Source organism: Myotis brandtii, unplaced genomic scaffold, assembly GCF_000412655.1.
Source record: "Myotis brandtii unplaced genomic scaffold, ASM41265v1 scaffold436, whole genome shotgun sequence".
Lineage (NCBI taxonomy): Eukaryota > Metazoa > Chordata > Mammalia > Chiroptera > Vespertilionidae > Myotis > Myotis brandtii.
In genome coordinates, this window is record NW_005366679.1 from 1,719,607 (window position 1) to 1,743,630 (window position 24,024).

The window sequence follows — 24,024 nt, forward strand, 5'->3', positions numbered from 1 at the left end:
CGGCGGCGGGGAGCGTCCGGCGGCGAGTTTCCCAAGAAAGCTGAACTTATCCCAAGTTTCATGTGCATCAGCTTGCACCCGGCGAGTCGGTGGCGAACTCTTTCCGTGCGGGTGGTCTTTGGGCGCGGGAGAGGCGAGGCGGTGATTGGATTAATCCGCGTGGGCGCAGCCCGGCCGAATTCTGTCCCGGATCGTGCAGCGTGGAGCGCGCAGTGTTGCCCTAGAAAGGGCGGGTAAGTGACGCGCAGCAGCGGGGCGACCGCCGGCCTCGGAGTGCGCGACTTTGCGAGGCGTGCCGAGGAGTCTGGAGTCCAAGTTCCATGACTTCTTCCCTCTTTAGGAGAGACTAGCTGGGTGCTGTGCCTCGCGGGGCTCACCCCCAGGCTTCGCGATGGACGGCGAGAGCGAAGTGAATGTTTCCAGCAACAGTTTAACCCCTTCGTGGCGGAGGAGGTCGACCCCTCAGCCACAGATGCTGGGCCGGAGCAAGCCAAGACCCCAGTCTTACCAGAGCCCGAGCGGGTTGCTGATCACGGATTTCCCGGTGGAGGACCGAGGCCCGCTCCCCGTGGCGCAGACTCCCTCCCAGGTGCCCACCGCTTCGGACGGCAGGACGGTCCAGAGGAGCCCTCTGCTTCTGTGCACCCATCGGAGGCCGGTGACCAATGGGAGGACGGTCTCCCCGGAGTACCGGGCTGTCTCTCCTCGGCTCCGACGCCTGAAGTCACCGCAGACCCCCAAAGGGGCGTTGGGGGGCTCCCCGAAATCCCCAGAGAATGGTACAGTGATTCCGCCCGCGCCTCAGCGGCTGCGCCCCCCACCTTCTCCTAACGCATCCGCCCCCTGCAGCCCAGAGGGAGACCGGGTCGGATCGACTGCCAGCCCCCTGCCTGCGCCCGCTGCAAACGGGCTCATTTGTCACGTCGACTCGCCAGGCTGCCGTTTGCAATCCGGCCAGACAGCTAAGGACCCTGAGCGGGGACCCTCGCCCCAGAATAGGTCTTTGGAACAAAAACTCCCCCTCCAAAGGCTGCCTTCTCAGGAGAACGAGCTCCCGGAGACGCCTTCAGTGGTTTTGAGCACAAATAGCCCGGCTGCCCTCAAAGTGGGGAAGCAGCAAATAATTCCCAAGAGCCTGGCCTCAGAAATTAAAATAAGTAAAAGCAGCAGTCAGAATGTGGAGCCCCACAAGAGACTCCTCAAGGTGCGCAGTATGGTGGAGGGCCTGGGGGCGTCGCTGGGCCCCTCGGAGGACGAAGGCGAGGTCGAGAACGACCTGGACAGCCCGGGGTCTCTGCGGAGGGGGTTGCGGTCCACGTCCTATCGTAGGGCGGTGGTCAGTGGCGTGGATTTTGACAGTCCTACCACCTCGAAGAAGAAGAACAGAATGTCTCAGCCGATTCTGAAAGTAGTGATGGAAGACAAGGAGAAGTTTTCCAGCCTTGGAAGGATAAAGGTAAGAGTGGGCATGTCACTAAGTCCAAAGTGAAGGTGTTGGGAGATAGGGAGGAGGGACGCAGGGGAGATCAGACATTACTGTTCTCTTTAATTCTGTTGTTTGTTGATGAAACCTGTGCACATGTATCTCTTGGCCACTGTATGGTTGGCAGGCACAGCCCAAGTTCATGCAGCTTTGTGGGAGGACGTGAAACTCCTATCACTGGGTTGGCTTTCTAAGCTCAGGCAGAGTCTGGGGACACATGGGGGGGGGGGGGGGAAACACAGCAAATGAGGTATTGGCTGCATGAGTCCTGAAACACTTTGAATACAGGTAAGCTGCAAAAGGGGGTGGAGAGCAGGGCAGGATTTGCACTCTTGACTTTGGCCAAGCTGTCTGGTGCTTGTTTAGAGGTGTCAGTCAGTGGTTGCCGATTCATCACAGCTGATTAGGGAAAAAGCTGATTTCCTTTGAACCTATTGATTATTTTACATTAATTATTTAAGTTTCTTTGAATGGCGCTCACATGCTAAATACCTCAGATAAAAAGTGAATTTTTAAAATTAGGTGCCAGAAAACAAAGACACAAAAGGCACAAATAGTATGTCATCTTTGTTGTTACTTGTTTCTGTCAACTCGGCCTTTGGTTGTATTTCATTCCTGTTTTGTGCCCATTTATCCTGGAGTGCATTTAGCAAAAGTTCAGGTTCCAGTGAACTATGTGTAATGGCTCCCTGATAGAGGCCTAAAAGCTGAAATTGGTAAAAATAATAAATAAATAAATAAATAAATTGCCAAATATGACAGAAAGAAATAGGGAAAACCAGAGAAAGGGATTTTGGAGTGTGCTGTGCATGTGCTGTCTTCTTCAGAAATAAGGTGGACCTGGGCAATCGGGCAGACATTTATTTTGGGAGCGACATCTATTCTTGATTAATCAGAGAACTGGAACCAGTCTGTATGATTGTCACATATGTAATACACAAGCAAACAGGTTTTATTTTAGATCCTATGGCCTTAGAGAAATTACATAACATTTTATGTTTGTTTTGCAAAAAAAACAGTGATGGTGAGTCATAAATAGTGAAATGAGCTGAGCCTGCTGGTCATTTGAGGATTCTCAAACTATTTCAACAGGGTGTGAGGGACATTGTACATTTTATTTCACTGTTTTAGTGAATTGTTGGAGTCATAGGAGTGAACCACTCCAGGGATTATCAGCTGTATGCTTTGGGAAGTCTAATGCATGTAACAACAAAATAAGTACTTTTTCTTAAATAGTTGTATTTTCAATTTGGCTCATTCATATATAGTATGCTTTTCCTTTTCCTTTTTTGCTTTTCTTGTTTCTTAGAAAAAAGTGCTGAAAGGACAAGGACCATTTGATGGGGAAGGTAAGCATTTGATTTTCCAGACTTTTATTGCTGTTTCAATGTGGAATATCAATTATAAGTTCCAACCCAGCTGCAGTAACAAAAACACTCAAGATGAGGAAAATGTGCAACTTCTCAAAATTAGACAGCACAAAGCACTTCACTCAGCTAAATTTTCATCTAGTAATACCAGCCGTGAATAAAATCAATAGCTTTCTTTGTAAGCTGATAACTTTGTCAGCCAATGCCCTGGGATTTTGAATTCTTTTCTACTCTGGCTCCATCCCCACCTCCCTTAAAAGAAAAAGAGTAAGAGCAAGCTCTAGCTCTTGAGTCAAAAATTCTGAGAGTTTGGCATTTAGATCCTAAGTCATTTTTTTCCCTAGGTCATATTTCCTTTGACTTAATATTCTTTCCCCATTTTAGTCTCATTTCTGACTTCCCGTTTCCTTATCAAGTGTCTGTTTTGGGGAAATCTAACTCCTGGCCAACGGAAACATATTCCTAAGCATTTGTAACCCATATAGTATTTTCATTAAGGGTCTCAAAAACAAAAGCAGCTTCAGCCCAGGTGTTCAAACCCTAATCAGATTAGTGGGCTTTGTGTAAATAGATGGGTCAAATGTCAGCCAACTGGAAAAGCATGAAAGGAGCAGCAGCTCCAGCTGCAGCCCTTGTAGGGCTGGTGGAGGGTGGTAGAGGTGAGGCTAGTTCCCTTCTTTCATGCTTTGAAATGCTTAAGATTTCCCCAACCTTTAAAGAATAATGAAGAAGGGTATGCCCCTGTCTAAGTAAATCTAATGTAAAACCACCCAGAGTTATAAAACATATAACCTTGGTGATTATCAATTATTTCCCTATATAAAAATCATTCCCACTGGAGTATTTAAACATGACTGGTTTATAAAAATTTATTCATTGCACCAATCTCAGGAAGCATTCTATAGGGCAGTGATGGCGAACCTTTTGAGCTCGGCGTGTCAGCATTTTGAAAAACCCTAACTTAACTCTGGTGCCATGTCACATAGAAAAATTTTTTGATATTTGCAACCATAGTAAAACAAAGACTTATATTTTTGATATTTATTTTATATATTTAAATGCCATTTAACAAAGAAAAATCAACCAAAAAAAATGAGTTCGCGTGTCACCTCTGACACGCGTGTCATAGGCTCGCCATCACTGGTCTAAACTATATGACATTAAACTGATGGAAGCTGTTAGCAGAGCCCAGCAAGGACCCACGATTCAGAGTCAGAATGATGGACTTGACAATAAGCTAAGTGAGTGGGAGACACTGCCATTCACAGGATGTTCAGTGGTGAAAGGAACAAGAAATCAAGCCCACAGCATCTACTAAATGCAAAAAGATTTACACATGCGCCTTTTAGATAGCAGGCACACGGAACTTCCAATGGCGTGAGGTTCTCAGCAATCTTCCAAATGTAAACAAAAAAAAATGTGTGTTAGCTTATGTTTTTTGTACAGGTCAGGCTCTTCAAACTATTTTTCATGTATTAATTTGTTGCTATTTCACAGCTAGGTTATCAATTGAGAAATACTCTTTTCATATTTTACAGGTGAAAATCCATGACACAGAGAGTTTAAGTAACATTTCCAATGTCAAATGACCGTTAGTAAACTAAGTTGCTGGGATTAAATTCCAAGCAATTTAGCATCAGCGTCCATCCTCTCACAGTGGAAGTTCATCCTTATGGTCCACAATTCAATAAGTTGCACTTTGCAATATTGAAACCCCCTTTGTCAGTCAGGAAGCTAAGACTGGCTTACATGTACAAAGTCCTTCACCCTACATGATGCTTTTACATTTGATTTCCCAACAACCAGTGGGGAAGGGAGAACAGGAAGAACCACACAGCTTACATGAGTTGTCCAAGGCAAAATAGCTTGTTTCCCTCTAGTGTGTGTCTCTCTCTCTCTCTCTCTCTCTCTCTCTCTCTTTTCACATATATGTAGTACTTGAGGAATGCAGTGTTCTTACAGTTACTGATTAACAAGGATGTAACCTGGGAAGCGGTGTGATAGAGTGGTGAGAACCTGTGAAGTTGGACCCAGGGGCCTGCGTTCCTCTCCTACTGCTTTACTCATCGTTGGAGTGATAATTGAGCAGGCACCTTAACCTCACCAAGGCTTGAGTTCATCATGTGTAAAATGACGTTAGCAGTACCGCTACCCACGTTGTTGTGGGAGTGAATGAGAAATCATCTCAACAATGCATGCATGTGTTTTGTGCCAACCACTAACTACTTTAAAGGGCACTAGAGGTGGGGGAAACTTAGTCATGACCTTCACAATTTGTTTTACCTATGCAGAGCAATCAGAGACCAGTGCAATCTTGCATAGACCTCGTATTTCTTTATTATAGTCATGTAGAACAGGCAATAGTTGATGATTGAAGAGGAAGCTGTTTTCTTGCTTCAGTAGATGGAAAGGCTTTTCATACTCTGTGTTCCCAAACTAAACTCCTAACCTTCCCTATTATAGCTAAATCTCTGCTGGTGTTTCCCTCTCCTACCTTCTTGTGTGGGACTTACAGACCTAGGAAGCACCTGATCACCTCCCTCTCTCCAAGCCCATGTACTGGTACCAGTCCACTCCCAGTCTTTTTTTTTTTTATTAGTATATTTTATTGATTTTTCACACAGAGGAAGGGAGAGGGATAGAGAGTTAGAAACATGGATCAGCTGCCTCCTACACACCTCACACTGGGGATGTGCCCGCAACCAAGGTACATGCCCTTGACCGGAATCGAACCTGGGACCTTTCAGTCCGCAGGCCGCTGCTCTATCCACTGAGCCAAACCCGTTAGGGCTCCCAGTCCTTTCTAAGTTGCGTAGGCCAAACTCTGTTATCTTTCATTGACTACTTCAGTAGCATCCTCATTAATCCCCTAAGTAGTCAGTGTTTTGCTCCTAAAGATCTACTAAAATCTTCCCTTTTAGTGGGTTCCCATGGCAATCAGGATCAAAATGCAATCTTTTCTCTTTTTTTGGTGGGAGGCACCCCAACCCGGGATTGAAGCTGCAACCAGGTATGTGCCCCTACTGCAGTGGTTCTCAACCTTCCTAATGCCGCGACCCTTTAATACAGTTCCTCATGTTGTGGTGACCCCCAACCATAAAATTATTTTCGTTGCTACTTCATAACTGTAATTTTGCTACTGTTATGAATCGTAATGTAAATATCTGATATGCAGGATGTATTTTCATTGTTACAAATTGAACATAATTAAAGCATAGTGATTAATCACAAAAACAATATGTAATTATATATGTATTTTCCGATGGTCTTAGGCGACCCCTGTGAAAGGGTCATACAATCTGTACAGTGTGAAAGAAACTCATTTCTTTGTCCTTAGGATAAAATTCAGTTTTTTTTTAAATTCCTTGCAAAGCTCTGCTTGATTTGGACTGTCTGGCTCATCTCCCTACACTCAGCTTGCACCCTTTGTCCTCTAGACACCCACTGAGGCACATTGACCTGCCTTAGTTCTCCTAAGGTACTGTATTTCACTTGCCTCAGGACTTTTGCATATACTGTACTTTTTCCTTTAGCTCTGTGGCATCTCAGCTTTCTGGTCTTAGATTTTCCTCACTGACACCTCTCACCCTCAGACTAGATCACACGCTGCTGACAGTCTTTTCTCAGAGTACCTGTATATAAATCTTTCAGTGTGTTAGTCTGTATTTGTACAAGATCATTGTGTCCTCAATCCTATAGTGACTTGCCTTTCACTTGGAGAAAACACTAAAGTTGTCTTCATGGCATTGAGGCCAGGCCCTATATGGTCTGCCCTTTATTCATCCCCAATCTCGCATCTTCTATACTTTCTCCCTCCCTCATCCTATTCAGCCACATAGGCCTCCTTGCTGATTGTACATATGGAGTCCTGCCCCTGGGCCTTTGTCCTTGCCATTCCCTCTGATGAAATGTTCTTTCCCCACTAGAATAGTGGCTTGCTTTCTCACCTTTAGTCTTTGCTTAAATGTCACCTTGGGGAGGCCTTCTTAAATTACCCTGTTTAAAATCTACATACCTCCTGCATAACATTCCCTGTCTTCCTTGTTTTATTTTTCTCCATGACCATTAACAGCATCTGACACATTTTTTTTTAATCCTCACCTGAGGACATGCTTATTGGAGAGAGAGAGAGAGAGAGAGAGAGAGAGAGAGAGAGAGAGAGACATCAATGAGAGAGAGAACATCGATTGGTTGCCTTCCATACATGCCCCGACTAAGGATCAAACCCACAACCTAGGTATGTGCCCTCAATGGGAATTGAACCCGCAATCTTTCAGTATACTATGACACTCCAACCCACTGAGCCTCACTGGCCAGGGCAGCATCTGACATATTTTTAAGTTATTTGTTTATTTATTGTCACTCTCCCTTCACTCTGATGTCAGCTCCATGAAGACTGATACTTTTATATTTTTTGCTCACTGTTGTATCCCCAGTGCCTAGCAGTTATTGGCATCTAGTAGACAATTTCTAAATATCAGTTAAACCAATAAATGAATGAGCGACTTTGACGTTTTTTCTCATAAAGCTTTTAGCTCGTGAGGGCACGAGAAGTGTCTTTTATTTTCTATTTACTCCCAGTCCTTGGCACATTGTGGATGTACAGTAAATGGTTGTTAAGCAGATAAATGAATGTTGATGGACCTTGAAGGGAAGGTAGGGTGTGGATTCAGTTGAACCTAAAAATCTGTTTAACAGGTATGACTATCCTTCATGGGTAGTGTAGCGACATGGGAATTTTGCTTTAGTTGGCATTTCATGTAAGGGCCCCTCCCTTTTCCCTATGGATGGATTTGGGACAGGGCTGTGTGAGTGAGAAAATCACTTTTTAGTAATTGGAATACTCTTTAGTGACAAAATCTGTTTGTCTCTTCATAATTTATTAAACTGGAGACTCAACATTGTATAAATATAGATGTTTGTTTAGAACAGGTAGCATCATGATGGGGTCAATTAGTGACTAGTGACACGTTGGGTTGGCTTTTCTTGCAGAAAATGCTGTCCTGTACCAGAACTACAAAGAAAAGGCCCTTGACATTGACTCTGATGAAGAGTCTGAGCCCAAAGAACAGAAGTCAGAGGAAAAAATTGTGATCCAGCACAAGCCACTCCGGTCCACGTGGAGCCAGCTCTCTGCGGTGAGTGTTTGCCTTCTTTTCTGTCTGCAGGGGGGGAAACACCGAGTTGTGTAAATTTGGCAGGAATGTAGTTTTAAATGTTTCTGCCAATAGTCCTGTAACTCTAAGGAGTAAGACTCTTCTTTGACTGTGCAGTGTTTCTTGAACCTCTCAGGCACATGTGACAATATGAACTTTGACACGACTGATTAGGAAAATTAGGTTTTGATAACGTCCTCAAGACTGATGTACTATGAACTCTGGAAACTCTTCCTATTCAGTATCTCTTCTCATTTGTTTTATATAGTGTATATGTAATGGTAAGTTAATCTATCCTGAACTTGATTATCATTATGGCTACATATACATATGTGTGTATGTATGTATACTAGTATTTCTCTGTGCACAACAGGGAGCTTATTAGAGTGCTTCCCGGGGAATCTCATTCGATGTAGACACATTTGTATTTTTTTGAGGTTGATTAATGAGTGGCGTTCTCTTCCATCTTTCTCTGTGCTTTTGTGTGGGAGTGTCTCCGCACTGACTTTTGTCTTGATGAGTAATTTCTCCTCTTTGCATCAGACATCTTTTGTTTTCCGCCATCATTTCTATCCCTCCTGGCTTAACAGATGTCACGGTGTGATGCTTCCTTTACTTGCTATGGGCACAGCCACTGTGGGCATCTGATGCATTCCTGAGTAGAAAGGAATTCCCATGGTTGGCTTGGGTGTTGGGAGCGTTGCATCAAGAAACAAGCCAGCACACCTCTGAGTCCTTAGGCAATATGAGAGCAGAGGTGAGTTCTCAGCGGAAATGAGTGTTGTTCAGAGTCGGGGATCTCATCTATTCAGGGAACCTAGCAACATAAGAAAAGGAGCTGTGTACGTTGGTTGGTGCTCAGAAACAAGACCGTGGAGATGGGTGTATGTTGATGGGGAAGATATCTTCTGGTTCGGGCTCTTCCTGCCTGTATTGGAGTTCGGAGTCCTAGAAACCAAGCCCTTTCTCCTTGTCCCGCTCCCACCCCTGAATTCGGTTCTAAGGAGAATCCACTCAGTTCCACTGCCTCCAAGGCGTGGCACCCTGAGTATTAAGTCACAGATTAAAATACCTGCAGGGCCAGGAAAAGTCATGTGAACAGGTGATGCTGGTGTGTGTGGGGATGGGGAGTGTGGGGACTGTCTTGAACAGGCCTTCTACAAATTGAGCCGCTGACGCTTAGCTCAAACCACTCCAGTGTTGCCAGATCTTCTGAGACTTAGAAAAGGGGAAACAGAAATCCAGACTTATGAGCATTATTCTAATTCAAGTTTTAAAAACAATGTATGAGCCCAACAAAATATCTATGGGCTTGACTTGGCTTCTATACTAATAGTTTGTAACTTCTGTGATGCTTGCATGTGGTGAAGTGGTAACACCTATTCACAGAACTGACATATTGGTGGCTTTATACGCTAATCTAATGATCCATGATATATCTGTATCTGTATCTGTATCTGTATCTGTATCTGTATCTGTATCTGTATCTGTATCTGTATCTGTATCTGTATCTGTATCTGTATCTGTATCTGTATCTGTATCTGTATCTGTATCTGTATCTGTATCTGTATCTGTATCTGTATCTGTATCTGTATCTGTATCTGTATCTGTATCTGTATCTGTATCTGTATCTGTATCTGTATCTGTATCTGTATCTGTATCTGTATCTGTATCTGTATCTGTATCTGTATCTGTATCTGTATCTGTATCTGTATCTGTATCTGTATCTGTATCTGTATCTGTATCTGTATCTGTATCTGTATCTGTATCTGTATCTGTATCTCTATCTCTATCTCTATCTCTATTTCTATATCCATATCTATATCTATATCTATCTCAAAGCAAATACTTGGAAAAAACTGGGGACAAGGCCCAATGAGGCTTGGTTGGCGTTAAATGGCTATCATTCCATCATTGGTATGGATCATTTGGTAGAGAATCCTCAAGAATAATCCTGTGGATTTTTTCAGTTCTCTCTCTGTGGCAGCATCTGTGTTTGTTAGCACAGGCCTAAATCCTGCTGTTTTTCTCTGGACCCTTAACAGAATGTGCCACTTAGGCTTTGATCCAAGTTAACTTTAGTACTGAAACTCAGGCTGCCATATTTACGACGCCTCCTGCAGTTTGGTTTTCATTTAGATTAGTAAGTGCACGTTCAAATACTACTACATATCCTTCCGTGTAACTTCAAATATGGGCATGCGTTTTATTTGGCAAAAGATAAATGTACGGATGTGCCTTTTGTTAGCAAGATTTATATCAAAAGACTATGGGTGATAAAATGTAAAACTACAAAGCGGCTTCTAACTTTAGTGTGTGTTATCTTGCATTCGAGTGTTCCCAGGAGGCTTATGTGTATTTATTGTGTTGCTTGGCAATTACACTTAATCAAAGCAGGGTGACTGGACTTTAACACCCATTGCTTAGGCACCAGCCTGCATTTTCTTAGTGCCTTCTGTGTCTCCTTTTCACATTTAAAATGTTTTACTTCAATTTTTGTATTATAAAGTACTTCAGATGTGCAGAAAAATTTAAAAATATATGTCTGTGTAATAGATTTCTAGGTACCCATCACCCAGATTGAACAGATGTTGACGTTTAAACCTATTTACTTCAGGCCTCTATTTTTTAGGCAGATTCATTTACCCACCCTCCTCTCCAGCCCTTTTCTTCCTTCTGCCGCCCCAGGGGTAATCACTGTCCTGAAGTTCTCTTCTGTCCCTACCATATGGTTTTCTGTCCACCAAAAAGATGCCAGCAGCTCTGGCTTTTAGGAAAGTAGATTATTTAACAGCAAAAAGCTGCGATTACTTTTAAAGCAGCCCAGCAGTTGATTTGTCGAAGCTGCAATTAGGACCCTAAAGAGAGGAGGCTTCATGAATCATGAACAATGTCAGGCTGTTTTCAATAAGGATCAAGACCTCCATGTCTCCGTCTGACCTCATGCTCCAGTCCCTCCTTATAAAGGGGTTGCAGTGTCTGGGACAGGTCTTGGAAAAAGTTTGCTTTTTATATATTTTTGCATCATCTTTGCATGCTTAACTTTTTTCTTAACTTATTTTTTTATCCTCACTCAAGGACATGTTTTTATTGATGTTAGAGAGGCAGGAGGAGAGGGGGGGGAGGGGAGGAGAGGGGAGGAGAGGGGAGGAGAGGAGAGGAGGAGAGAGAAACATTGACATGAGAGAGAAACATTAATTGGTTGCTTCCCATATGTACCCTGACCAGGGATCGAACCTGCAACCTAGGTATGTCTCTTGACCAAGAACAGAAACTGCAACCTTTAATCTTTTCTTGTATGGGACGCTCCAACCAACGGAGCCATCTGGCCAGGTCTCCATGCTTAACTTTCAATATACTAAATTACTAGGGTAGCCCCCATCCAGTCTTGCATATATCACTAACAAAAAACTCTTCTTGGGGTAAGGCCTTGATTCCAGGAAGAGTAGGACAGTGGCTTTTTGCCTCCCGTATGTACCCTGACCAGGGATCGAACCTGCAACTTAGGTATGTCTCTTGACCAAGAACAGAAACTGCAATCTTTAATCTTTTCTTGTATGGGATGCTCCAACCAACTGAGCCACCTGGTCAGGTCTCCATGCTTAACTTTCAATATACTAAATTAGTAGGGTAGCCCCCATCCAGTCTTGCATATATCACTAACAAAAACCTCTTCTTGTGGTAAGGTCTTGACTCCCGGAAGAGTAGGACAGTGGCTTTTTTGGCAAAGGGTTAGGTCTCATATTGGCATTTGCCTTGACTTTCTACTTGGGAGTGGGTGTATGTGTATGAGTATTTGCTGCTGATTGTTTTATTTTTTAAAATCTCTTGTCTTTGTTGCAAACACCTGCCTGCCTCTTGCGATGAAACTTTTCTTATCAGTTGATTGCAAGAGGAATCCAGTATGCAAAAGGCTCCTTAGAAGTGCAGCCACTGGCAGTCATTCCTGGTTGTTGCATAAGGTCCTTAAGCCTTCAGCCTGAAATGCCATTTGTCTTAGTGTGTTCGCTCATGATATGTCTCCTTTAGTTTTATTGGACAACCACACAGGTGACAGGTGGTTCTCCACCTACAGCTTTGGCAACAGGTTTAACTGGAGTGTTGTGGTCATCTAGGAATAAGGGAGAACAGAGAGGCGTTTAATGGGATCTCAGTGGAATAATGGAAGTTTAGGCTGCCATGAACTTCTCTAACCAGATTAAAGTGAGTTAACGTGAATGCATTTAGCAGTGGTGGCTCTGCCAGCAGGTTCTTCAAGTAGAGTTGGGCTGTTCTCTTATAGTCAGGAATACGACCTGGGCTCCTAATTCCATAAGGGGACAGGCTTCCTCTTCCTTCACTTGATTGTCAGAGTCTATAGATCTATTCTTAAGTGGAAATACTGGATTTCTACAGTCAAGGGAGTAAAACTCTGTGCTGCTCTTCGGGTTTTGGGAAACACTAACACTATGAGAAATAATTTACATGATCATGGTGTTTGGTTGGTCACAAGTAAAAGGATTTGAAGTTTTGAACTTGAAAAGGTTTTCTCGATCTTTAGAGATCTGTGCTCAGCCATGAAGAACCTGCCATCCAGCGCCTCACCTAAAACAGCAGTGGGAATAGAAGCCAAGAGTTCCTGGATCTCTGAAAAAGGCTTGTGGATTTGAAGAAAAATATTGATTGTTTTATCTGTCTGGGATGGAACACAAAATACTTGTTACAGTCAGTGCCAGGCAGCTGAGACCTGAATGCAAAGTGAGCTTCTGGTTTTCCAAGTTCACCCTTTAATGGGATCCTGGAAGCACTTAAGTATTACAGAAAGGAAACGATAGATTTTTGACAGAAGTCTTTTTGCTTTTCATCATAACTCACCCCGCCCCCGCCCCCTGGGGCCCCCGTCCTGCACTGCGCAAGCACTAAAACATGACAGTTGCCAAACGGGTGTTTGTTTTGTTAGGTTCAGTGACAGCAGCAAAGCCACACTCGCCAGCCGTACCCTGACCCCATTGATTTGCCATGGGGTGTGTTTGTGTAATTTCCATCACCTTGACATCCCAGGTGCTTTTGAAAAGGGTGTTCAGGCTCCAGAGGCAAAAACAAGCACCGGGGCAAACTGTGCACTGAATTCAACACCTAATATAGTCATCTCCACTGTGCTCTGCATTTGTGCTTGCTGACAGGTGGCTCTATCAGTAACCTTAAAGCACTTTGAGTATTTCTTCAGTTTGCTTCTAACTTTCAAGCTCTTTATTCAGAAACTGGTTTTTCTGTTTTCATCAAAGTATTTCTTCAGCTGTGCTTGCTTAGTGTGGCTACCGGTGTAATGAGAAATCTAGAATTAGAGTCTCGTGGGTGCCGGGCACAGCTCTTAGGGCACTTCCCGGATTGCTGAACGAGAAAGGACGATTTGAAAAGTGGCAATTTTATTCTAATATAATTTCACTCAGTTGAAAATATAACAGACACATTGGAGTCTTAGCAGCTTGACTGATGGGACTTATTCTTTTAGAATTTATACTGTTTAGTTGAAAGACATACTTTTTCTCCTAAAAATCAGAGCTCAACAGATGTAGTAAACCTATGTATTATTTTCCTTGCAGAAATGCTTCGTGCATTTAGAGGTTAGATAAAGTTTCGTTCTTTTTCTTAAGTTTTCATACTTGTCTCAAATAATTTGCAGTCGCTCAGTGACGTGCTGCTTAAGATAATCTCTTGAGTCATATCATTTTCCATTTGTGTTTTTGCAAGATAGCAGTCTCATAAAATCACTTTTTACCTTAGATGGTGATTAATGCTTTTTACCATATTTATCCTTTGTGTTTAAAAAGATAGAGAAACATTCTCATTTTTCAAGTCTGGCTTACTTATAGTAACTCACAGTGTAAACGGCCAGGGCTTTAGACACATACTCAGTCCACACTTTTAAGTAGAACAGCAGAACTCCTGGGATGTTTGCATTTTTATAAGCAGAAAAGTGGTTCATGTGCCTAAACCTGAGACCCTGGGCAGAGATTCTATTCCAGCCACTAGGGCTGGAGCTGCGAGTCTGCTTAGCCGGGGCCCAGAGACTGGGCTTACTAGTATATGTTTTTGCACAATTAGATTATAGTGTTCTCTTAACATCTTCGAGAACTAAGTTTGACTTATGTGAGAATACATAACACATTCTCCATGTGAAAAGGAATTTAAGCATTTCAGATAAGACTAAAGTCTTTTTGATAGCGTATCTGCCATGTTAATCCTTTTCCCTCCTCTGTAGGTAACACTGTTCTCAATTTGGGAACAGCCTCATCCAAATCCACGTGTATATGCATTTAAAGAAAAAAGTAAGCATTGTGTGTTTTACATAAATAATATGCTTTATAGATTTTATAACGTGCTTTTTCTCTGAACGATGAGGCTTACAAACCAGTTTACGGCTAGCCATGATCCCCAGTGTTCTTTCTAACTGCTGTGTTCTTCTATAGGATGGATAGGCGTTCTGTCATCTTTCCTTGGGTGGTGGTGGTGGGGTTATACATGCTTTGAGAATCTAATAAAAGCTATGAGCCCTGCACCTTCTCTTTAGAAAAATGCACACACAAGTATACGTGTAACTATTTGTTTATCATTTTTGTTTTTTCGTTTCAGTTTGAGGGCAGCTTTTTTTCATGACTATCTCCAAGTACTGGGAGCACCTCACTGTTGCTGTGTGTGTACTGAGTGCAGCTTTCGTGTTGTCCATATTGTTCAGAAGTGTTTCTCTTTCTGAGCTTTAGCACTGTTGGAACTTGAACTGTATGACCCCGTCTGAACAATATACATAGGTTGAGAAAAAAACCACTCTGGTTGGAGCTGAGTAATTAAAGAACAATTGAGTGGTAGATATGCCAATATTTATGTTATTGATTCTCCGGAGGGAACAATGGGATGTGAAAAGGTGGAGGTGTGTGCACCAGGCCCTGAGGCGAGGCAGAGAGCTGAGAACGCAGGTGCTCCAAGAAAGTGGGAGGTGATGAGCACAGGGACATTTAATTTTGGTTGGCATAACTACAAAAGGAGCATTTCAGCCAGGAATCCAGCCAGGGGACCTAGACAAAGAGGGTCTTATTATTTCATTGAGCAGAAAACGAATGAGAGAGATTCCTTCATTCATCTAGTGCTTGTGGAGGGCCTGCTCTACACCAGGCCCTGTCCTAGACACTGGTGATGGCGCACACAGACTCCACCTTGCTTTCATGTCCTTACAGACACCCTGCAGAGCAAGACAGACATCAAACAATAAAGGCAGAATTGCAGCTGTGTTAATGCCACGAAGGACATGTTTGTGCTGCTCTGAGAGCCTTTTAGGGAGGGCACCTGTCTAGGCAAGGTGCTGTCAGTCAAGGGAAGGTGGCAAAGGAGGCGACAAGAGCTGCCATCTGAGGAGCGCCCAGATAGGTGTCTGGGCAAGGTTGGGGCGGGGGAGGAGGGGGCAGGCAGGGTGGAGGAGTCCCAGGCAGAGAGAACATCATGTACGTGGGCCCTTGGGGTGATGGTGGGTAAGAGGAGTTAGAATAAAGTCAGTGCAGTTGGAGCTTCTCGAGCTACATCGTGGGCTCCTCCTTCCTCTGATCTCTAATGTTGGAGGGTCCCAGGCTCCGTCCTTGGGCCTCTTCTCTTGTCTGCACACACTTGGTGATCTCATCCAATCTTGTGGCTTTAACTACATCGTGTGCTCTGATGACTTCCAAGTTTCTTTCTCTAGAACAGTGGTTCTCAACCTTCTGGCCCTTTAAATACAGTTCCTCATGTTGTGACCCAACCATAAAATTATTTTTGTTGCTACTTCATAAATGTAATGTTGCTACTGTTATGAATCGTAATGTAAATATCTGATATGCAGGATGGTCTTTAAGCGACCCCTGTGAAAGGGTCATTCAACTGCCAAAGGGGTCGCGACCCACAGGTTGAGAACCACTGCTCTAGAACTTCAGGTGAGGATATCCAACTTCTTTTCTGGTACCTAACAGGCATCTCAAAGTGAACCTGTCCCAAAAGTGTACTTCTGATCACGCCCTTCTCTCCCACCCAAACCCGCTTCTTCCTCAATGGCCTTTATTTCTTCTCAACAAATAGCTTTATTTCTCCAGTTGCAGAGGTCAAAAACCTTGGAGCCATTCCTCACTCTCCTCTTTCTCCCATAACCTACTTTCAATTAGGTGCAAAGCCTGCTGCCTTTACCTTCAGAACAGGGCTACTCTCTGCGCTGCCTCCCTGTCCAATGCAGAAGTGGACTACCTGGTTGCTTCCCTTCTCAACCACCTGTATCTGCCTGTGTCCCTTAAGGTCACTTCTCCAAGTAGCACCTATATAATTACATTGTTGATTTGTGCCCTGTTAAAATATACTGAGATACTGTCTCTTTGTTCTGAACCCTCAAGTTATTTCTCCTTCACTCAGGGTAAAGTCTTATTGTGGCCCCGGGGGAGTGGGGGCTGTGTGATCTGGCTCCTGGTTGTCTTTCTGGACTCATCTCCTGCTTTTTTGCCTTGCTTATTGCTAGTCACACTGTTGCCCCTCAGATACAAGATGTCCTCTGCCTCAGGCCCTTTGCACTGGCTTTCTGCTCAGTTTACAATAGCTCTCCTTCTAGGCAGCCCCATGGCTGTCTCCCTAACACCTCCCTCCCCCAACATGTTCCATCCTCTCTGTGTCACTTACCCCTCCTACATAGTATGGGATTTACTTTTTGTTGTTAATTGTACATCTACTCCCACTGGAATAAAAGCCGCAGTAAATATTTGATGAATTTACAAATGAATGTATGAACGAATAAATGCAAAAACCTAATCCCATAAGTGAAAATAACAGAAAGCTACTCAACATTGAAAGCAGCCAGGAAGTTAACATTTGCGGGCTGTTTTTAATTTTTATTTCAAAAGAAAAATTCTTGATGGTTGTTTGGCCACGTCCAGGATTTAACAGATGTCTTTGAAACATCGGGGAACTGGCATCTTCATAGTTTAGAACTATGTTAGCGCATCGTAGGTATTTGCATACTATGAAATCACTTTAAATGATAGCTTCTATCCCCACTTGGGGTTTCTTTTGAGGACTTGGCTGGGTGCATTCTGTAGGAATACAAGGTAATTAGGTAAAAGGAGAGAAGACCTAGTTACTTTGAGAGGTTCTGAGTAACTGTGGGGGAAGGCTCTTTACTATTGAGCTTTGGATTGTAGAAATCATCTGTCCGATTCTTCCATTTGTCTTTCTGACCTTCAGATGTCCCCCCGTGGCGTCTTGTCCCTTGGTCCAATGATGGTACTGTTTCTCAGGGCCACATCCACACAGTGGTTCATTTGCATAATGACAGGAAAAGTCACCACCTTCAAAATGACTGTTGAATTTTTAAATATGGAACGAATGCTTAAAAATTTGTTTCTCAAATTTTGTTGATTTATCCCGACTACATATAGTAAGCTGTTGATTTTCTAGGTGCTTAGTCTGTACTCTAATGTCTTAAGATGATAAGGTATTTATTATTTGTGTACCTGTTATTGGAGGAGATAAGGACTGTAGAGCCAATGGACAGCTTCTGCAGAAGGAAGTGTTGTTGCCAGTGAAAGGAAATGGCAGATTGTTTTCCCCTTTGGTGTAGGAGATAAACTCTGCCACCCCGCCAACTGCAATAACACAAAAATTGGAGCGGTTCCCGTGTTGGGTGGCAGGAAACCCCGCTTCTGGTAGTGATGTACAAAGGAGTGTGGTTGTTGTCTGCTCAGCTGAGCAACAGGGAGCCCTGCTAGCCACCTGGGTTCGTGTGAGCAGGCAGGTCAGTGGCTGACTTGCAGGAGAGCTGTAGCTCTGGGACCTGCCATTGGGGCATCTTTATATTAATTGAACAAATTGTTAAATGTAGTTAAATGATTGGCCAGGTATTTGCAGAGGCCTCACTGTATACCAGTGAATGTATTTGATTCTTTCACTGCAGTTTACATAGTCCTCGTGACAAGACCATGAGGGCAAGTACTGTTTCGCTACGTACCTTAGTACTTTATATCCCGGCAGCTGAGATTCTGAGATGTTAAATATGGCTACTCGTTTACTGTATTTATAAGGGTCTTGATATTACCTGGGAGAGCAGGAACCATATTTCCGTGTGATGACTTGGCCAGTGTTGTGACTCAGTGACCATCTGCCTATTGGCTCTCTTCCCATGAATTGGCTTATTTTTCCTCTTTACTATGTCTGTCTTTTCTCCTGAAAGCTCCTGCAGGCGTGGAGTTTCTGAGTCCTCCTAACCTAGACTTGAGTCCACTCCTACTCCACCTCACGCTGTCCTTTCAGCTTCCATATACAATGAGCCAATTTAGTTTCTTGAGAGCCATATTGGATCATATTGGCTCAGCCACTTTCCCTCTGATAATAGGTCACTTCCTTGTCATTTGGCCAGGTGCCTAACTAGCTCTATTCCAATCAGCTTTGGCCTCCATGATGCATTGTGGTGTGAAATGTGGCCACTTTGGGCTACTTCTTCCGCAGAGAACAGCTTTTCTTGCAGGTGTCTGTGAGAGCGTTAAGTGACAAGACTGATGTATCTTGTATAAATTTACACACGGAGGAGTTGACATGGCAACCATGGTCCATATCAGTGACCTAACATAATGCGAAATACATTTTACCTTGTAACCCGGTATGTGTGTTTGTGTGTGTGCATGTGTGCAGGTGTGTGTATGTGTGTATCTCGAACAAAAGTTTGACAAAGCGGAAGTTACCTTTAATACATGCAGTACACTATGGTATTTTCTGTTTTATCCTTCCTGTTTTGTTACATTTAAATAGATGAAGATCAGAGATTTATGGACTTTATCTTGCCTTTTACTAAGAGCTTAGAACTTGTAATTTGAAAAACACTGGTCTCTGACTCCAAAATGCATCACTGAATTATAGGGGCAAACAAAACAAGCCTAAAACCAAGACCTGTACTGCAGGATTTTAGAAGCTGATTTGGAAGACAATAGAAATGAAATGTCTAAATGATGTTTTTGAAAGAATACAGGACAGAATGTCAAAGTGAATGACACAGACATCAGAAAACAGTTAAGGACAGGATACTTCTCTCTAGAAAGTGTGACCAAAACTAGATGGGCTGGTTGGACAGAAGGGTGAGAAATAAAAGCAGTAGAAGTATAACATGTGGCTTGAATGACATCTGATATATAGGTAAACAGAATGCTAATTCTGTTTCTACTTCTCAGATCTCCTCCATACAATAAGATAATTCCTGTCCGGTGAAACCATTGCATGCTTTGTAAATCCTACGTAAAACATCAGTTCACTTTATTGCTCATTTTTCTAGAATAGTTTTTTCCCAGGTTAGATTTTTATTGCAAATCTAAGAAATTAACTTCAGGGTCAGTGTTGGTCTAAGTAGCTTACTGTTTTGGAATTGTTCATCCTGTCCATCTGCCACTTTGCAAAAATAACAAACAAAAACAAAACAGCATTTACCCTGTTGGCATCCCCCTTACCAACGGGTGTTCTCCTCTGCGAGAGGAGCCCATCAGACCTGCCTTTGCCAGCCCCTTCTTGACTCACGCCTTCACTATGCGTCCATGGCGTCATTCCCAGTGACGCCGACTCCAGCCCAGGCCTCCGCCCCTTGCTCTCACACTTGCACACCTGCCTGTCATCACTCATTTTCAACACTGCCTCATAAGCCACTGCATGGTTTGGACTTGACTGAGATCTTTCTTTCTTATTCCCTCCCTTTGCCTTACTCTGTTTCTTTTTTCTGCTGGTGGTCCCCTCTCATTTCTCTAGCTTTCCTTATGGGCCACAACAAAGAAATGCAGGTACTGTTGGCAGCCTTAACAATTTCATTTGTCAGCCCTACTTGTTTTATTTCTTTTTTTGAGAGAGGACTTTGAAACCTATTTTAGTTTTTATTTAAAATGAAGTTTTAGGCCTTGGCCGGGTCACTCAGTTGGTTAGAGTGTCATCCCGATCTGCCAAGGTTGTAGGTTTGAGCCCTGATCAGGGCACATACAAGAATCAACCAATGAATGCATAAATAAGTGGAACAACAAATTGATGTTTCTCTTGCTTTCTTCCTCTTTCTCTAAAAATCTATAAAAAATAAATATGAGAATATTCTATAAATTTTTTTTAAATAAAAATTATGCTTTAAAACCAAGGCATGTTCATTATAGAAAAATCAAAAAGTATCAATAGAAAAAGATAACAAAATAAAAATTAGTCGACGTTTTGTATATAAGATTTCAGACCATTTTTAAAAAAATATATTTTATTGATTTTTTACAGAGAGGGAGGGAGAGGGATAGAGAGTTAGAAACATTGATGAGAGAGAAACATCGACCAGCTGCCTCCTGCACACCTCCTACTGGGGATGTGCCCGCAACCAAGGTACATGCCCTTGACCAGAATCGAACCTGGGACCCTTCAGTCCTCAGGCCGACGCTCTATCCACTGAGCCAAACCGGTTTGGCTCAGACCATTTTTTTAAAAAAAGTGAAATTGAAATTTTTCTTTTGAGCAAAACTATCAGTAATAAAGTAATATTGTCTTGTTACCCATATTTTCCCTTTAACAGTGTTCTAAATATCTTTTTTTGTGTTATTAAACCTGCTGTTTTGTAACCCATTATTTTTCTCTTAACAATGATGTGAATGACTTTCCGCATCATTAAACTTTCTTCCACAACAGCCTTTTGAATGGCCTATATTGTGTTTCATCAGATAGGTGGATGTTTGATTTTTTAACCACTTCCCCATTGTTAGTCATTAGTTTCTGATTTTTTCAATTTAAAAATTCAAAATTTAAAGCTGATTAAGTTCTTTAAAATAATTAATTTTGAATTACAGAAGTAATACAAATACATTGTCCTCATTACAAAATTAGGCATCACAGTTCAGACCGAAATCTGCTTTGATTTTATCACCATTCCCAACCCCCTCCACTGTTAGTCTTGGTCTGCTCCTCAGTATTTTATTAAATATTCCACTTTGTAAACCTGTTCATCTTTTATTAAATAATTTTGTAAATTGCCCTTTACCCCTAACATCATTTTCCCTTTCATCCTTTCTACTTCTGTGTCATTAGCTTTTCATGTGTGTTTTTTTAGCGTCATTTTCTCCTCTTAACTGTTGATAGATGAAGAACTTCATCTCTTGCTCACCTGGAGAATAGAGAATGAATACATCTGGGTCTAGGCTCAGTGCCCACAGGGGAATGAAGGCTAGCTTGTAAGAGCCACAAGTCAAAGGAAAGCATTCCTTTACTGGGAGAAATGTCAGGATTAAGTAACATGTGAAATCACCAGGCCACCCCACTGAAAACTTAGCTTTCACTGCAACAGAAGCTAGGAATCCAGTGAGAGAGGAGGTTTCTGGGGCATCCATTGGGAGGATCTTAGTTTAGGGCAGCGGTCGCCTAAGACCATCAGAAAATGCATATATAATTACATATTGTTTTTGTGATTAATCACTATGCTTTAATTATGTTCAATTTGTAACAATGAAAATACAACCTGCATATCAGGTATTTACATTACGATTCATAACAGTAGCAAAATTACAGTTATGAAGTAGCAACGAAAATAATTTTATGGTTGGGGGTCACCACAACATGAGGAACTGTATTAAAGGGTCGCGGCATTAGGAAGGTTGAGAACCACTGGTTTAGGGGGAAGAGTAGCTGCAGATCCCAATTCCGAGAATGTTCAGAAGTATTCAAGAAGGCAGTGTGCTGCCCGGGGTTAAGAGTTCAGCCTTTGAAGGCAACCAGGCAGGCCTGGGGTTGAATCCCAGCCTTGCCCCTTAACTAGGGCCAATACTTAACTTTTCTGATGCTAGTATCTTCCTTGCAGGGTTGTCATAAGGTTTAGAAATGTTACAGGCAGTGCCCTCTGTGTCCCAAATGTTGCCAGTGGAAGTGGAATTCTTGTGATGTCACAAGGAAAGGAATTTTCCGAGACTCGCACAGGAGAATGAGTGATAGTTATTTGCATGGAATTAAACCCTTGTCTTTTCAAGGTACCATTTCCCTCTGTCCTGCCATGGAAAAAAAGTCCAATCTTGTCTTCAGCAGAGCTAGAATTAAGACACTGTCCAGAGTCTCTGCTCCATATTTAAGCACAGACCATTCCAGTATTTGGCTAGCTTAGCTTGTGTTCCCAGCTGCAATCCCTTGCGTGTGGGTCCACATGGCCATGGGCCAAAGGTCTGCTAAGGCCACATGGCAAGCTAGTGCCTGGGTGAGTGTGGGTCACAGAGCAAGGGAGTGCAAGAGCAAGCGAGAGAGAGGATTCTTTGTCTGGGGCTTATGTATTCCCAAATTTTTGCGGGTTTGCATTGGGGTCCACCCTGCTAGCCAATGATCTTTGTTCCCAGGCTAGACTGACAGGATGCACCTCCCCAATGTCACCCCAACTTCACTGTGCACACACCCACCTTCCTCTTTATTGGACCCCTTCCCCCAGTGATTTGCAGGTAATGGAACAGTGGTGTCCTTGGGAGTGTGAAGTTGCAGCTCCCTGGTGAAGCTGCCCAGATGACCATGCTTTAATATCTGGCCTTCTCTCTGCTCTCTTTCTGTTTTTAATATTAGCTGGCTAATTATGATGATGACAGAAGTTACAAGATTCTGGTGCATGGCAAGCATTTGATATAAAGGTAGTTTGAGAAATGAAAAAAGGAGCAACTAGAGCTCTGAATCAGGATTTGGCTTGATATGGGTAGCTAGTTAACCAGGCTGGCTGCAATGAAGTGATGCACACTTATCTTCTAAATCGTACAGAGCGCAGCAGTTTATTTTTGTACATTTAATTACCTGTCTGTTTGTGGTTTGTACTCTCAGCCTCATATCTGCATTGAAATAATTTGAGTTCATTCAAGAATCTTGGCTCTGTCTATAAAGGGTGACTCAGGCCACAGAGGACAAATGCCTCAAGCCCTGGCCTGCCTTACTGAGTTTGCTGTCATTTTAGTAGACCTGAGGTTCTCTGGAGGCAGTGTGGAGAGGAGAACTGAGAGGCTTGCTGTTTCTTGAGAACCAAGAATTTTGGTGAGGTCTATAGAATTTGGGTGAGGACTATAGAATTTTGGTGAGGTCTATAGAATTTGGGTGAGGACTATAGAATTTGGGTGAGGACTGTAGAATTTGGGTGAAGACTATAGAATTTGGGTGAGGACTATAGAATTTGGGTGAGGACTATAGAATTTGGGTGAGGACTATAGAATTAAGGTCAACAATAGCAGATCAAAGAGCAGATCCGTTTTTTGAACAAATGAGTTAGGAGGTCCCTGGCATGTTACTTGATATATTTTCAAACTAAGCATATGATTTTATTAAATGGGTCATTGTCTTCTCTCTACCTCCCTAAAATTATGATGCCCTCTGACCTCATTTATCTGATTTTTGGTTATTTAGGTCTCTGGCCCTTTGAGATGAATGTTGTGTAGCAGCTCTTAGCTTAGGTAGAGTGATAGCTCAGGACCTTTCTCCGTGGATGATGTGGGGCTGGAGAGAGCCTTACGGGACCTGGCTACGAACATGATCTCTGGACCCTGGCAGATTTTTCGGTTTAGGAACTTCAGACAAACTCTCAAAGAGATGCCGTTCCCATGCTATTTACCATGAAAGAACTGTAGCTCATTTGTAATTCAGGGGCTATTTGGGTTGTGTTCATTTTGTAGAAAAGACCTGAGAGAGATTGTGTCCTGTGGTTTAATTCTACTTTGCAATTCATTCCCTTCCCACATGAGCTTTTAAGAACAGAAGCTGGTGAATAGGGAATCACCAAGAGGCAGGAATAACCAGCTGATTTTCAGCAAGTGGGGCAACTCTGGCCAAGTATAAAGGTTTCAACTCAGATGGGTATTCAACCTACGTTCGTGTTTTATGGAGCCCGAGTGATCTTGGATCATAAATTTCTGGTTTAATTGTTCACTGTCCATCTCTGAGCCTTTTTGGTCCGTCAGTCTTTTGCCACCCTTCCATCTGGTTTCCCTAGCTGGTGGGGGAAAATAGGAGGAATGTGCACTCATCTTAC

At 42.9% G+C, this 24,024-nt stretch overlaps 1 protein-coding gene across 1 annotated transcript in view; it reads left to right on the forward strand.

Moving 5' to 3' along the window:
• The first annotated feature begins 6 nt into the window (after positions 1 to 6).
• The window catches only part of ARHGEF26 (Rho guanine nucleotide exchange factor (GEF) 26), a 124,327-nt gene continuing 100,309 nt past the window's right edge, over positions 7 to 24,024 (forward strand). Inside the window, exons 1-3 of the mRNA XM_005874408.1 lie at positions 7 to 1,456; positions 2,793 to 2,832; positions 7,846 to 7,991. Of these exons, the coding sequence (XP_005874470.1) occupies positions 392 to 1,456; positions 2,793 to 2,832; positions 7,846 to 7,991 (1,251 nt within the window). The 5' untranslated portion in view covers positions 7 to 391. The remainder of the gene's footprint in view (positions 1,457 to 2,792; positions 2,833 to 7,845; positions 7,992 to 24,024) is intronic.